At 49.2% G+C, this 14,208-nt stretch overlaps 1 protein-coding gene across 1 annotated transcript; it reads right to left on the bottom strand.

The window, feature by feature from the left end:
* Nucleotides 1–849: 849 nt before the first annotated feature.
* LOC131400457 (melanoma-associated antigen B1-like) lies at nt 850–5,142 on the bottom strand. The gene is made up of 2 exons (XM_058535188.1): nt 5,094–5,142; nt 850–2,000 (listed from the first exon to the last, which is right to left on the bottom strand). Exon 2 carries the CDS (start codon nt 1,940–1,942, stop codon nt 911–913), a length of 1,032 nt encoding a protein of 343 aa, XP_058391171.1. The 5' UTR covers nt 1,943–2,000; nt 5,094–5,142; the 3' UTR covers nt 850–910.
* Nucleotides 5,143–14,208: the final 9,066 nt, after the last annotated feature.

Raw genomic sequence — 14,208 nt, 5'->3', positions numbered from 1 at the left:
GTGGCGTATACGTAATGTATGGAAAGCATCTGTCTCATACCGAGACATTAGGAAGTGGCACTTATTGCTCTAATTAGCTTGACCTCAGACGTTACCAGGTATTTATTTTTTTTTTAATTTACTGGATATCAGAGACTATGCAGCGTTCCAGCAAACAAAGCAAAACAAAAGGCTCCGAATCAACCAAAATTCTGCTTAGCAATGAAAGTTAAGTAATGTGTTTTCTTTGCCCTCTCTTCACCCTTTTCACTTATTCTTTACGAATTGGAGAGCATCTCACCCTCCTCCATAAGGATAGCTTCTCCTAGAATCTATAATCGCATGGGCGCGGGCTAGGTCTTCTTTGACTCAACATCCCGAGTACAAGCATGAAGACTTCCAAAGAGCAGATGCTCAATTAATGTTTGCATAAAATAAGAGCCATGAACAAAGAGGTCTGATTTACTATGATTTATATTCTCGAACATTCTTGAAAACACATAAGCAAATCCAGGTATATATCTTTTAAATTTACAAAAACAAAGACTAAATGGAGTCAGGCAAACGAAAAATTGACCACCTTTTACTTTCTGTCTTTCCCTCTCTCTATCTTCTGATCCCAACTATTTTAGTGTGGAGTTCTTTCACATTTCCAAGGATATTCCTATCTTAAAGCCACGCTATCTTGTTCTGGATCACAAAAGTGATTTAAGGATTTCCAATTTGTATTTCAAAAAACAGAACTTTTACTCCTAAACCTGACAAACAGCAATAAATGTGTGATCCGTGTCATTCATAAACTTACGTCCTGAATGGAAATAAACTTTCTGTTGAACACCACTTGAACAACGATAAAAAAAAAAAGTCGAGAAGTCATTAATGCATATCAGGAACACTGGTCAACCACAAAGTGAAGAATCTGCCTGAGACCTCACTTGGGGTGAGAGTATCGGCTGGATGTGGCCCTGGAACGTGCACTGGCCTTGGCAGTAGTGGCAGCCCTGGCTGCGGGCCTGGCTCGGGCTCTCTCTGCCCCATCTCTCAAAGCCTCTTCATAATAGGATGGAAAGGCACTGGGAACCGTACCGTTGACTTTGGCCACAAACTCTAGGACTTTCATCTTGCTGGTTTCAGCATGGGCTCTGGGGCCCCACCGGAACTCATAGTGTGGAGGAGCACTGTTGGGCACTTGACGATACTCCAGGTACTTTTCCTGCACCAAATCTTGGGTGATAACCATCCTGGGCTCCCCGAAGATAAAGTGCCTCCTTCCAGCATAGACGCCCAACATATTCAGGAATTCCCAGATCTCCTCCTCAGAGGCGCGGTTGCCATTCAAGAAGATCACACCCAGGAGAGGCATCAGAAGCCCACTCTTAGGAAATCCCCAGTCGTCACTCAGACTTCCATCTTCGCGGAGGTCTAGCTTGCCGACGAGGGTATAGAAGAGGCCAATGGGGCTGACTTCCTTCAAGTAAAGGCCAAAGACCAGCTCTATGCGTTCAGAGACTCTCCTGAGGATCTCAGGGAAGTGCTCCCTGTACCTCTTGTGGACAAGCTTCAGCATGTCTGCCCTCTTAATGGGCTCCTTCATTTGATACTTGTCCAGCAGGAATTCCATCAACAGCCCCACCTTCCTGGTTAGAAGATCATCGTGAGAGCTCTGAGTGGAGGTTGAGGCCTGTGAGGAATTTTCACTTTCCTCAACTTGGCTCTTGGCACCCACATGAGATCTTGGGCGTGAAACACCTGCAGCACGAGACCTAGCGGCTGGGGCTCCCTGAGGCTTCTGGGGACAGCCAGCAGCAGGGGAGCTCAGGGGAGTAGCCCCAGACACAGGGGAGGTGGGCGACTCTCTGACCTCTGCTGCAGTGGCCCGAGCACCGCTAGGACCCTGGGTCTCACCCCGGACCTGACGACGTTTCTCACGTGCACGGAGCTTACTATTCTGACCTCGAGGCATGACTGTGCTCAGGGACAGCAGGCAGAAGTGTAGGCAGGACAGCAGATGATGCGGGAACCTGGAGGAGGAAGATGACAAGCTGTGAGAGCTTCAGGAGGGAGATTCCACCTTGGCTTTGAAGGAGCCACCTCTGCAGGTTTCCTTGAGATCAGCGCTCTCGGATGCCACAGGGCTCTGGCTCTTGGTAAGCCTGTCCAAAGAACCCAGCGGAGGAAGTTAGAGTGAGCAGGCTTCAGGCAACAGCCTGCCAGCCTTGTCTGTGGCTGCCTGGGTTGACAACGGGGGCTGGTACCGTGGGCCCTCTCCATCTGGGAGCAAGGGTCCCCTGAGTTCACATACAGGACTATCACGTCAACTCTTGGTAGGGCCTGGCATCTCTCTCCTCTGCTGCTCTAAAGTTGACACCTCAAAGCTCCCTGGGATCCATGAGAAGGAACTGAGGAGCTGCCTCCGCCAACCAGCCCTGCTGGGGTGGACAGTGCTGACACTTCTGGGGGACCTCTCTGTCCTAGACTCATTTGTCTTCAGTCCTCATTCAGAGTCCTCATCTTGTCTACACATAGTCTGGGACCCTCCCTTTTGCTGACTGGTGATGCACCTTCATATGAAGGACCTCCATTGGACCTGAAACAAAGAAATGTGGAGTCTCAGCCTGACAACCCTGCGCTGGGCCTTCAAGGACTGATTCTAGGGACTGGGAAAGAATCTTTGTTGCTCCTTTCATTTGGCAGAGGGGGGGTGGTATCTTCAGTCATCAGTCACAGTCCCCACTTTGACTTCTGGGAGGATCTGGACATGCCCCTCTCTCTTGACCTGAGGACTTCTCCTCACAGCAAGTCCCACAACTCACTGAGACCCAATAGTAGAAGTGAGGATGGCTCTATCTGGCCGCACTGCCCATGGTCTCCAGAGGCTGAAAGCTGTAGCAGGCAGGTTGAGGCCCTATGATGTGTGGTCCTCACCCAAGGTCCCCAGTTTTTACACAGAGGAGAACCTAATATTCCTCCTCCTGCTGACCCATCAGACTAAGACTCTCTCTCCCCTGTACCCTCTGAGTGGGAACTGATGGGCACTGCTGCCTGAAACCAGTGCCGGGGGACTCCTAGGACTGACCATGGAGACGAACCCTGTGGGGTCCCTGCTGGTATGGGGTGGAGTTCCCCATGGTCCTCAGAATCTTCTCTCTGAGTCCTGGCAAAACATGGAAATCCTCCCTCTGCTGATCCGAGCTCCCTCGCATCACATTAAGATTCTTACCTTCCCGAAAACCCCTAGATGAAAGAAGGGTGATGCCACTTCCGGTCATCCCTGTCCATGGGCTCCCCAGATTGGTGGCAGGGTCTGGACTCTCGGGGACCCCACTGTTCTGGCGTCATTGGGCTCTTCAGTTCTCTCTCAGACAGGATCTAGGCTCCTCCCTCAGCCCACCTGATTCTTCCAGGTTCAGATCAAGGCGCACATCTACCTGAGTCCCCTGGGCTGGAAGTGAGGGGTAACACATCCGGCCACCTCTACTTGGGGTTCCCCAGGGTGGAGGGCGGCGGGACTTTGTAGGCCCCCACTGCTTTGGGTGGGTGCTCATCTCAGTCATCCCTCAGTGTCCTCACCTCGACTTCTGGCAGGACCTGGAAATCCTGTCTCTTGACTTGAGGCTTGTCCTCCAATACTAGGGCCCCCAACTACGCGAGACCCACTAGGAAGAAGTGAGATTTTCCTCATCTAGCCACAACTGTGTGTGGACTTCCAAGGCTTACAATCAACAAGGGATTCTGTGTTGCCCTCACTGTTGTGGGGTAGGTGGTCCCCTCAGTTCTAAGGGTCCTCTCCTTGGCTCCTGGCACTACCTGGAAATCCTCTGTCTGCTGACTGAGGCTACCCCCATCAACGAGGTTCCTCACCTCCCTGCGATGCTCTGGGAAGAAGTAAGACTCATCATGTCACCATGCCTGAGTCTCCCAGGTCTGCTAGTAGGGCCAGGGCTCTATTGGGTTCACTTTTTTCTTCCCTCAATCCTCATTCAGGAGTTTGACCTTGACTCCGGATAGGATTTGGAATTCCTCCATCGACTGACCTGAGTCTATAAGCTTCAGACCAAAGCCCTCCCCTCCCTCATCAGCTAGAAGAGAAGACAGGCTGCTCCACATCTGGCTACCTTGTCTGGGCACAAGGAACTCCCAGATCTGAGAGCAGAGGTACTGTTCTGTGCAGCTCCCTATTTTTTAATTTTCGGTGAGGAAGACGGGCCCTGAGCTAACATCTGTGCCCATCATCCTCTATCTCGTATGTGGCTCACAGCATGGCTTGGTGAGTGGTGGAGGTCTGCGCCTGGGATCCAGGCGGTGAACCCGGGGCCGCCGGAGTGGAGCGGGCCAACTTAACCGGTAGCCACCAGGCTGGCCCTGCAGCTCCCTATCTTGAGGTGAGGTCTGCTGATTAGCTCTGACAGTCCTACCTTTACTGCGTTTAGGGCCCAAACTCCTTCCTCTGCCTAATGGGGCTTCCCCCTTCAGATAAAGGCCTTTCTCTAGCTGAGACCCCCACCCCAGGCAAAAATGAGGGGTTATCTTAGCCTGCGTTCCTCCGGGGCATTCCAGGACTGATAGCAGGAGCGGGGCTCTGTGACGTCACCTCTGTTGGAAGGAGGGTCCCTCATTAGCTCTGAGGATCCCATCTCATCACCTGCGAGGGCCGGACTCCTCCGTTTGCCTAGAGAGGCTGCCCTCTGTTTTTTTTTCTTTCTGGAGGGGAAGACTCGGCGTTCGCCAACCTCTGTCGCCAATCTTCGCCCTTCCGTCTCCCCAGCAGAGCCCCAGTCCCTAGCCGTGTCCAGTTGTGAGCCCTTCAGTTCCATGCGAGCAGCCGCCACAGCACGGCTGCTGAGGGACGAGCGGTGTGGCATCGCGCCTGAGCCGCAGCGCAGCGCCAACCTGGACCCACCAGGCCATCAGGGCTCGCTCCAGCGGCTGCCCTCTTTAGACAAAAAAGGCCTCCCCTTCCCGAGGCCCTCCACGTGGCAACATGGAGGGGACTCCTCGCCCTTATGGCTCCGGCCAGGGCCTCACACTGCCGATCACGGGACGGTACTTTGTGGGGCCACCTTTGCTACGGGACGGACGGGGAGGGTCCCTCCAGTCCACATTCAGGTCCTCACCTCAGTTCCGGGAGTCACCGTCAGGCCAGCACACCGCAGCGCCCCCCGGTGAGGTCCTCCCGGCGAAAAGGAAGGGAAAGGAAGGAAGTCGAAGGAAGTCGGGGTGAGCTGTATCTGGCAGCGGCTGCACAGGGGGGTCTCCGAGGGCCGACGGCTGGGGGCAGGGCTCTGTGGAACTCCGTCGTTTAGCTGTCGGTGGTCCCGAGCCCCTCACTCAGGGTGCCCAGCTCAGAACCTATCAGAGCCCGGGACTCCTCCCTCTACTGGCCCGAGTCCCGACCCCAAACAAAGCCCTCGGCTTCCTCAGTCCCTAGTGGGAAGTCAGGGCGCACTGCTCCTGACTGCGTCTGCCATCTGCCTGGCGCCTCCCAGGCCTGAGCAGAGGGGCGGGACTCTGCGAGCCTGGCTCTTTGGGGAGAGGTCCTCTCATCAGCACTGAGGGTACTCACCTTGACTCTGTTTTCGGCCGAGACTCCTCCCTCTGCAGCACTGGGGCGCTGTCCTATTGGACAAGCCCCTTTTCTCCCTGAGACCACACAGGTGGCACGAGGGGACTCCTCAGGGGCAGCTCTTCTGGGTCTCCCAGGGCTCAGAACACTATGGGACTCTATTTGGTCCGTCTGCTTTCGGACGTCCCCTCATAGCACTCAGGGTGTTCACATGGATTCTCGTCAGGCCCCAGGTCCCTCCCTCTCCAAAACTGAGGCTGCCCCCATTAGCCAGAGGCCCTCACCTCCCTGAAACTTTCCAGGCTGAAATCAGCCTGACATCTGCGCCCAGGGCTTCCTGGGGTTGACAGCAAAGGAGACTTCGTGGGGCCTCCTTTTATGCTATGGGTGCTACCCTTGGTCCATATTTGGGTGCTCACCTTGACAGATGGTAATCCACCAATCCTGTCAGTCCACCTTCTGCTTTCCTGAAGCTGCTTGTCTTACATCATGGTCCTGCTTTCCTGAGAATTCTAAGTTGGAAATCAGGGTGATCCTCATTTGATCACGGTCCTTGAGGGCCTCCGAGAACAGACAGTAGAGATGCAACTCTACAGGACCTCACTTTTTCGGCTGGATCTTTCCTTCCTTCCTGATTCTTGGCCCTCACCACGTCTATCAGAGGCTGGGACGACTCCTTCTACTGAACTGAGGTCACCCTCCTTAGGTCTTGGGATGACGCCTATACTGGTGGGTGGTTGTCTCCTCAGTCCATATTCATGGGGGTCCTCATCTCAGCTCTTGTCTCCTCATGAAAGGCTTCCTGGGAAAGGACACATCCCTGCGAACACTTGACCAGTTTCCCTAATGCAAATCTTGCAGGAAATGGATCCGTGCATGTGCCAAGTGTGATGTTAGGTTAGGAAACTGCAGCACAAATCAGGGAGCCCAGGACAGGTGTTGTGTTGTCAGAGGAAAAAAAGCTGATATATTCCTTCTCTTCACGAGCCAGACTTAGGGTAGTTCTAAAAGATTTACTTGCTACCTAGAAGGATAGAGCCAGATGATTTTGTGAGCCCCTGATCTTTTGAGGGTATCTGATTTTTATATGTAGATGACCATATTGTCACAGAGCATTATCTCTTTCTCTCCTTTTTTCATATCTCTGATTTACTTTGGGTATTGTTATTGCTCTGGTTATGTATTCCAATCTAGTGTTCTGGTCGCAGAGTCCTTCTTTTTATCACTCAAGATACGTTTTGCAGTAGTAGAAGAAAGTGAATTAACTGACGCCTGGTTAGCCTCAGGCTGGGAGGATTGGAACAGTGTGAGCTCTAGACAACTCAGACCAGGGATGTAGTCCCAGTCCTGTCACTTGTTAGCTGTTTGAACTCAGGTATATTACTAAACTCTATGAGCCTCAGGCCGTGCATCTGTGAAGTGGGTTTGATAAGGCCTGTCTTGTAGGGGTGGTGCAATGTGGTGAATGCATGTAAAGCACGTGGCACAGTGCCTGGAATGCATTGAGACTTTACACGATGCCTGTTATTACTATGATTATGACTATTTTGACCCCAGAGGATAACACCCACCCCGATGGAATTTTTTTTTTTTTGATCCAGGAGCTGTCAGACAGAATGTGGCACATGGAACACCAAGTCAATCCAAAATGCTGCTTACAAAGAAACTCTAAGTAAATTTTCCCCCATTAAATCAGTTTTTGAATGTGGGGTGTTTCTTCCGGGTGCATGCAACTCAAATCTTCTAGAATTTGGTTCAAAGACTAACTTTTCCCTCCTGGCTGTCTTGTCTTTCAAACCACCTCTATCTTCATTACTTTCGTCATCTCCGAAAATCTACACCTCCCGTAGAGTTTGCAAAATTACAAGCAAAAAACCTGAATTTTAATTCCCTTTATTTGAATGGGCTCTGACTCCCCGACCCACAGCAAAGAGTGCCAGCCCAGTGGCTTCTGAGTTTCCAACGTGAAAAGAGTGTCACCCTTGTTTCTCGGAAACTTCCTGGAGATAATGTGCGTAAAACACTTGGTTTGTGCTCTGTGTTCCCCTGTACTGGGACAGCAGCACAAGATATGTTCCATCCCTGCCCCAGGTGGAGATTCTCCTTGGTTTTCTCACAATCCCATAGTAAGTGTTAAGAACAGTTTACCATTCCAGGCTTAAGTCTTTCAACTCTGAGACCCACCATGCGAGGGTCTGGCTCCTGTTCACTGTTTTCACAGCCTCATCTGGCCCACCATAGAGCCTAACTTAAAATTACCTCCCAGCGCTGGACTTTCTGACCTTGAAGCATGACTGTCGTCAGAGATAGCAGGCAAAATTGTAGGCAGGACAGCAGATGATGCGTTACCCTAGAGGAGGGAAGATGACAAGTTGTCAGCACCTTCAGTAGGGTGATTCCACCTTGACTTTATTGAAGGCTACCTCTGCAATTTTCTTTGACGGCACTGCTCTAGGAACCCTCAATGCTCCTGTTCTCCTGGTCAACCTTTCCCCTAAGAATCTCGGAGAGGAACCATAGAACCCTTAGAGCGCGTCTTACTCTGCATTCTACCAGTCTTGCCTTGGGTTTACTCGAGTGGAAGCAAGTGTGTTCTGGCATGTGGAGTCCCCTCAGTTCATCTTCAGTATTATCATGTCAACTTTAGGAAGAGCCTGGGCACCCTCACCCCTGGTTCTCTGGAGTTGACACCTTAAGGCTCTCTGTGTCCTACGAGAAGTAAATGAATGGGTGTCTCAGTGCACCTCTCTGCCAGAGGACAGCCAGTGCTGAGAGCTTAATGGGGTCCTTTCTGCCTTGAGTTCATTGGGATCCTTTATCCTCATTCAAGGTCCTCCCCTTGCTTCCTTCTGAAGCTTGGCACCACTCCCCTTTCACTGACTGGTGGCTGCACCTTCAGACTAAGGATCTCATCTCCCTTAGACCTGGTATAAAAAAGTGAGGGGGATCCTTAACCTGACGGCCCCTTCCTGAGATTTCTTGGGGTGAAATCAAAGGGTGGGATGGACTTTTTGATGTCCCTCCTGTTCAGGGTTGGATGGTCTCTTGAGTCCTCACGCAGGTTCCTCAATTTGGATCCTGGAAGAAAAGCTCCAACTTTTCTTGAACTGATGCCTATGACCTCAGACTAAAAGCCAACCTCCCTGAGTTCCAGTAGGAGGAAGTGAAGATGACCTTATCTGACTAAACATGGTCTCCCAACATTGAAAGCTGTTGCAGGCAGATTGATGTCCTGTGGTAGGACTGACCCGAGTCCACCAGCCCCCAAACAAAGCCCTCACCTTCCTTAGTCCCTAGAGAAAGTCTCTAGTCATGCCTCATACAGCTAGTCCTTTCTGGGCTTCACAAGCCTGACAGCGGGGCAGGGCTCTGGGAGGCCCTTTTTTTAGGGAATGGTCCCCTCATCAGCACTCATGTCTTCATCTTAGCTTCAGTTAAGGCCAAGACTCCTCCATTTGCAGAACTGGGGCTGCCTCCTTCAGACCAAGGGCCTTTCCTCCTTGAGAACACACAGGTGGAGTCAATGATAGCTCTTCTGGGGCCTCACAGGGCTAAGAATAGGATGGGGCTCTATTTGACCCCCCTCTGCTAGTAGAGATCCCCTCATAATACTCAAGGTCCTTACTTTGACTCTTGTTAAGGCTTGGGTTTTCTTTGTCTGCAGAGCGACTGTACCCACTATTTCAAGGTCCTCACCTCCATAAGACACTTTAGGGAGATTGAGGGTGTTCCTCCATCTCACAAATCTGTCCTGAGCATCCCAGGGCCGATAGCATTGTGGAAATTTGTAGTGTTTCTCTGTTCTGGGGTGGGTGGTTCCCTCATTCTTATTTAGAGTCCTCACCTTGACACTTGACCAGTCTTGGGACTCCACTTTCTGCTGACCTGAGGCTGCTCCCATCAAATCAAGGTACTTACCTTCTGGGGACCTCCAAATCCAAGTTAGAAGTCAGGATGAGCCACATCCGGCCAGGGCTGTTCCGGACCCCCAAGGGTTGATGGCATGAGCCAGACTTTATGGAACCCCACTGTTCTGGCTGGGTCCTTCCATGGTTCCTCATTCAGGGTCCTCACCTTCATATCTGTTAAAGGCTGGGACTCCTCTTTCTATTGACCTAAGGTTGTCCTTCTTAGGCCAAGGCTCTTAGGTCCCTGAGAGGTCTGAAGAATAAGTGAGGCCATGCTCAGCCTGACAGCTCTGTCTAGGCCTTCTAAGTCTAAGAGAAGGTAGAAGCTTGTCTATGTGTGACCCCCTGTATTCTGAGGTGTTGGTCTCCCAAGCCATCTAACACTGGGGTCCTCCTCCTGGCTCCTGCCTCTTGGATTAAAGGCTTCCTGGAAAATGCCACATCCTTGCAAACACCTGAGCCGTTTCCTCTCTGCAAACCTTGGTCCCTGTCCTAGGAGGGACGTGGGATGAGGAAGCTTAAGCGTAAGGCAGGAGTCCCAGGACCGGTGGTGTGCTGTCAGGGGAAAAAATATGCTGATATTTTCCTTCTCTTCACCAGCCAGACTTAGAGTCTCACATAAATTCTGTTCTGATAGATTTATATTCTACAGGGAAGGGGCTGTCCAGAATGATTTTGAGATCCCCTGATCTTTTGAGCTTATCTGATGTTGCATATGTAGATGATCATACTGTCACCAAGTATTAGCTTTCTTTTATTTATTCATGCCTCTCATTTATTTTGGTATTCACATTGCTCTGGGAATGTATTCCAACCCAGTAGTATGAGTATAGTTTCTTTCTTTTTATTGCCTGAGATGCATTTTTAAGAAGAAAGAGGAAAATTGAGTTAAGAAACACAAGGAGGACCTCAGGCTGGGAGAACTGAACAGTGTGGGCTCTAGACTAATCCAGACCAGGGGTCTAGTTTCAACCCTGTCCCCCAACAGTCGTGTGAGTTTGGGCATGTTACTAAACTTCATGAGCATCAGGCTCTGCATCTGCGAAGTGAGTTTGATAAGCTCTGTCTTGTAGGACTGGTTGAATGTGGTTAATATGTGTTAAGTGCCTGGCACAGTGCCTAGCCTATATTGAGACTTCAACATAGCATTTATTACTATGATTAATTTGAACCCTGATGATACCACTGACGTTGCTGGGATTGTTTTGTTTTTTAATCCAGCAGAAGTCAGTGAATATGTAGCATTCTAGAACAAAGAAAACCCAATCAGCCAAAATACTGATTAGCAAGGAAAACTAAGTAATATTTCCCTATTACATGACAACTTGTTCAATATGGGTATAAGGTACACTTCCGCAGTTAGATGAAACAAAAAGCTCCTAAAATTTGTCTAAAGGATTGACAACTTCCTTCCCTCCCAGAGGCCCTTCCATCTAAATTACTCTTGTTTTCATGAATTTAACCAGCACCAAAAACCTAGAACTCACTTGGAGTTTGTCAAATTACGCACAGGATAACTTAATTTGAGTGCCCTTTTGATGGAGCAGGCTCTGACCCTCCAGCCCATTGCAAACAGTACCTAGTGGCTTCTTGACATCTCACCTCAAAGGAGAATCACCCTTATTTCTCAGAAACTCCCTGGAGACAATGTGAATAAAACATCTAACTTGCGCACTGTGTTCACCTGCACTGGGACAAGAGCACAGGACTCGCTCCATCCCTGCACCAGGTGACTTCTCTCTGGTTTATCCATGATCTCAAAGTAACTGTTAAGGGTAGTTTCTCATTCCAGGCTTAGTCTCTCAGCTCTGAGGCCCACCATCTGAGGGTCTGCCCCCAGCTCATGATGATCACAGCCTCACCATGCCACCATGCAGCTAACTTAGATTTACCTCCCACTGAGGGATTTGCAGTTTCCTGAGGCCTAGCACTGCCTTGCTTCAGGAAATTTACACTTAAACTCTCTTTTGGAACCTCCCTCTTCCTCACTACCCTTTTTTGCCTGTCCTTTAGATCTGAGAGATAATCTCATCATTTTATAATATGATAGCTGCTCCTAACCACTAAAATTCTATGGGCAGTGGTTCAACCTTTTTTTTTTTTCTTTCCCTCCCCAGTACCAGCATGGAACCTTTCAAAGAGCAGATGTTTGATTAATATTTGGAGAATTATAGTGCCAGTGAACAAGTACTCAAATTATTGTAATTAATTTATCCTATATTCTTGAATAAGCCAAGAAAATCCACATAGATATCTTTTAATTTTATAAAAACAAGCACTAAAATGAATAAAGCAAACCATGAATTGACCACTTCTTACCTTTTTATTTTTTTCTCATGATCCCAACTTTTTAATGTGAGGTTCTTTCACATTTCCAATATTGAATAATAATAGGCTTTTTCCTTATCTAACAGATAGTTATCTTGTATGGATCACAGAAAAATAAATTTCAAGGATTTTTAATTTGTTTTACTAAATACCATAACTCTTATTCTTAAATCTGATAACAGCAATAAGTGTGGAACCCATGTTATTCAAAAATTTAGATTCTGAAGCTAAATAAATCTTCCATGAAAAGGAACACCATTTAATAAGTACCAATAAATAAATAAACCTACAAGTTACCCACATAGAGCAAGAAAACAAAAAAGACACACACTGTCTACCCTTTATTCCTACCCTGACTCTCTACTACTTACAACACTGCCACTTTGAACACATAGTCAAGAATCGTCCTCAGACTTCACTAGCTGTGAGAGAAGGTGCTGGCCATGGTCCTGGAGTGCGCACCGGCCTTGACAGTAGCGACAGCCCTGGCTGCAGCTCTGGCTCAAGCTCTCTCTTCCTCATCTCTCAGAGCCTCTTCATGATGGGCTGGAAAGGCACCGGGAGTGGTATCATTGACCTTGGTAAAAACTCCCAGAACTTTTGTCTTGCTGGTTTCAGCTTGGGCTTTTGTGCCCCACAGGAATTCATAGTGTGGAGGATCACTGTTGGGCACCTGCTGGTACTCCTGGTAATTTAGCTGCACCAAATCAGTGGCAATGAGCTTCATGGGATCCACAAAGATGAAGTGCCTTTTCCCAGAATTTATATCCATTATATTCAGCTCTTCCAAGACCATCTCCTTGGTGATACAGTTGCCCTTCGTGAATATCAGGCCCAGGACAGTCATCAGGAGGTTGGCCTTGTGAATGCCCTTTTCATAACTCAGCCTCTCATCTTAAGTGAGGTCCAATTTTCTGACAAGAGCATAGGAGTAGGTCCACTTGCTTCACATCAACCCCAATGACCAGCTCCATGTGCTCAGAGGCTCTCCTGAGGATCTCAGGAAGTGTTCCTTATCCTCTTTTATGACATTCTTCACCATGTCTGACTTTGTGATGTGCTCTCTCATTTGATAACTGAACACTAGATAATTCACCAGCAAAGCCACTTTCTAGTCCATAAGGTGTCTAGGCAATTTCTCAGTGTCTGGCAAAGCTGCAGTGTTCTCTGACTTTCTTCCTCTTCTTGACCACTGGAATCTTCATCTGATATGCTTGATAAGGTACCTGTGGACACTCCTGGCTTTGAGTCTCTCTGTGTGCCTGAAGGTGTTGCTCATGTGTGAAGCACCGATGCTTTTGACATTGAGGCATGATGACTCTTGTTGGTAGCAGCAGGCAGGGGTGTGGGTAGGAGGCATGGCGATGGGGCACCACAGGCTAAGGAAGAGAAGGAGGATGTTAGTGGCCTCAGCTGGTAAACTCTACTTTGTTGGCTCTGATAAAGGCCAACTCTACCAGACTTTTCCTAAGGGCAGTGCTCTAGGACCTCACAGGTCTCCTGTCCTGCTTGTCCCATAAGCACTTGAAGGAAGAACTGAGAAGGCATTTCACAGTTCAGCCAGCAGCCCAGTTGGAGATTTCCCAGGGCTCACTGTGAGGCAGGCAGAATTGGGATTTATGGGGTTCCCTCTGTATTAAGATGGGTGGTCCCCTCAGTCCTCAATCAGAGCCATCACTGTCATTCCTGGAAGCTCCTAGGGCACTCACTCAAGGCCTTCACCTCTCTGAGACCCCTATGAGAAAGTGAGGGGACATCTCATATTGCTACCGCTGTGTGGGTCCTCCCATGGTTGACAGCAGGACTTTACCTCTAGGGGACACCATCTCTTCTGGAGTGGGTGGTCCCCTCACCCATCATTCTGATTCCTTACCTTGACTCCTGGTAGAGTATGGAATGCCTTTCTCTGCCAAACTGAGTCACCCCCTTTAGACCAAGGACCTCACCTCCTTGAGTCCCCTGAGGAGAAAATAACACAGGAAAAAAACCCCGCAAAAGACCTGTCTTTTTGTATATACAGGATGCCTGGCAAATCTACCTGAGTGGGAAGTGAGGGGCCTCAGCTTGAAATTCTGCCTGGGCCCCTTAGTTCTCATAGCAGGGGTAGAGCAGGACTCTGAGGTTCCTATCTTCTGTAATTATATTATTGTCAGTTCATATGGAAGGTACTCCAAGAAATCAGGGTACTGAGAGAAAAGCAAGTTAGAGGGCCTGCGAGGGAACCAATAGGGAGGGAGTGACAGCAAAAAAGAGTGGAAGAGCAGACTGCGCCTGCGTGTCTTGCTGAGACATTGTTACAGGGAACCAAATATACCTCCCAGTCAGTGCTGGAATGGTATTTATATCAGCATTTCCAAAAATTAGGTCCTGTGAGATAATATTAAGTGCTATTGCAAAAAAAAAAGTCAAATCATTTTAGAGTAAGCTGAC

Source organism: Diceros bicornis, chromosome X, assembly GCF_020826845.1.
Source record: "Diceros bicornis minor isolate mBicDic1 chromosome X, mDicBic1.mat.cur, whole genome shotgun sequence".
NCBI classification, from domain to species: Eukaryota; Metazoa; Chordata; class Mammalia; order Perissodactyla; family Rhinocerotidae; genus Diceros; species Diceros bicornis.
Note: the sequence above shows the minus strand (reverse complement) of the source record. Positions and strands in the feature narration are given on the sequence as shown.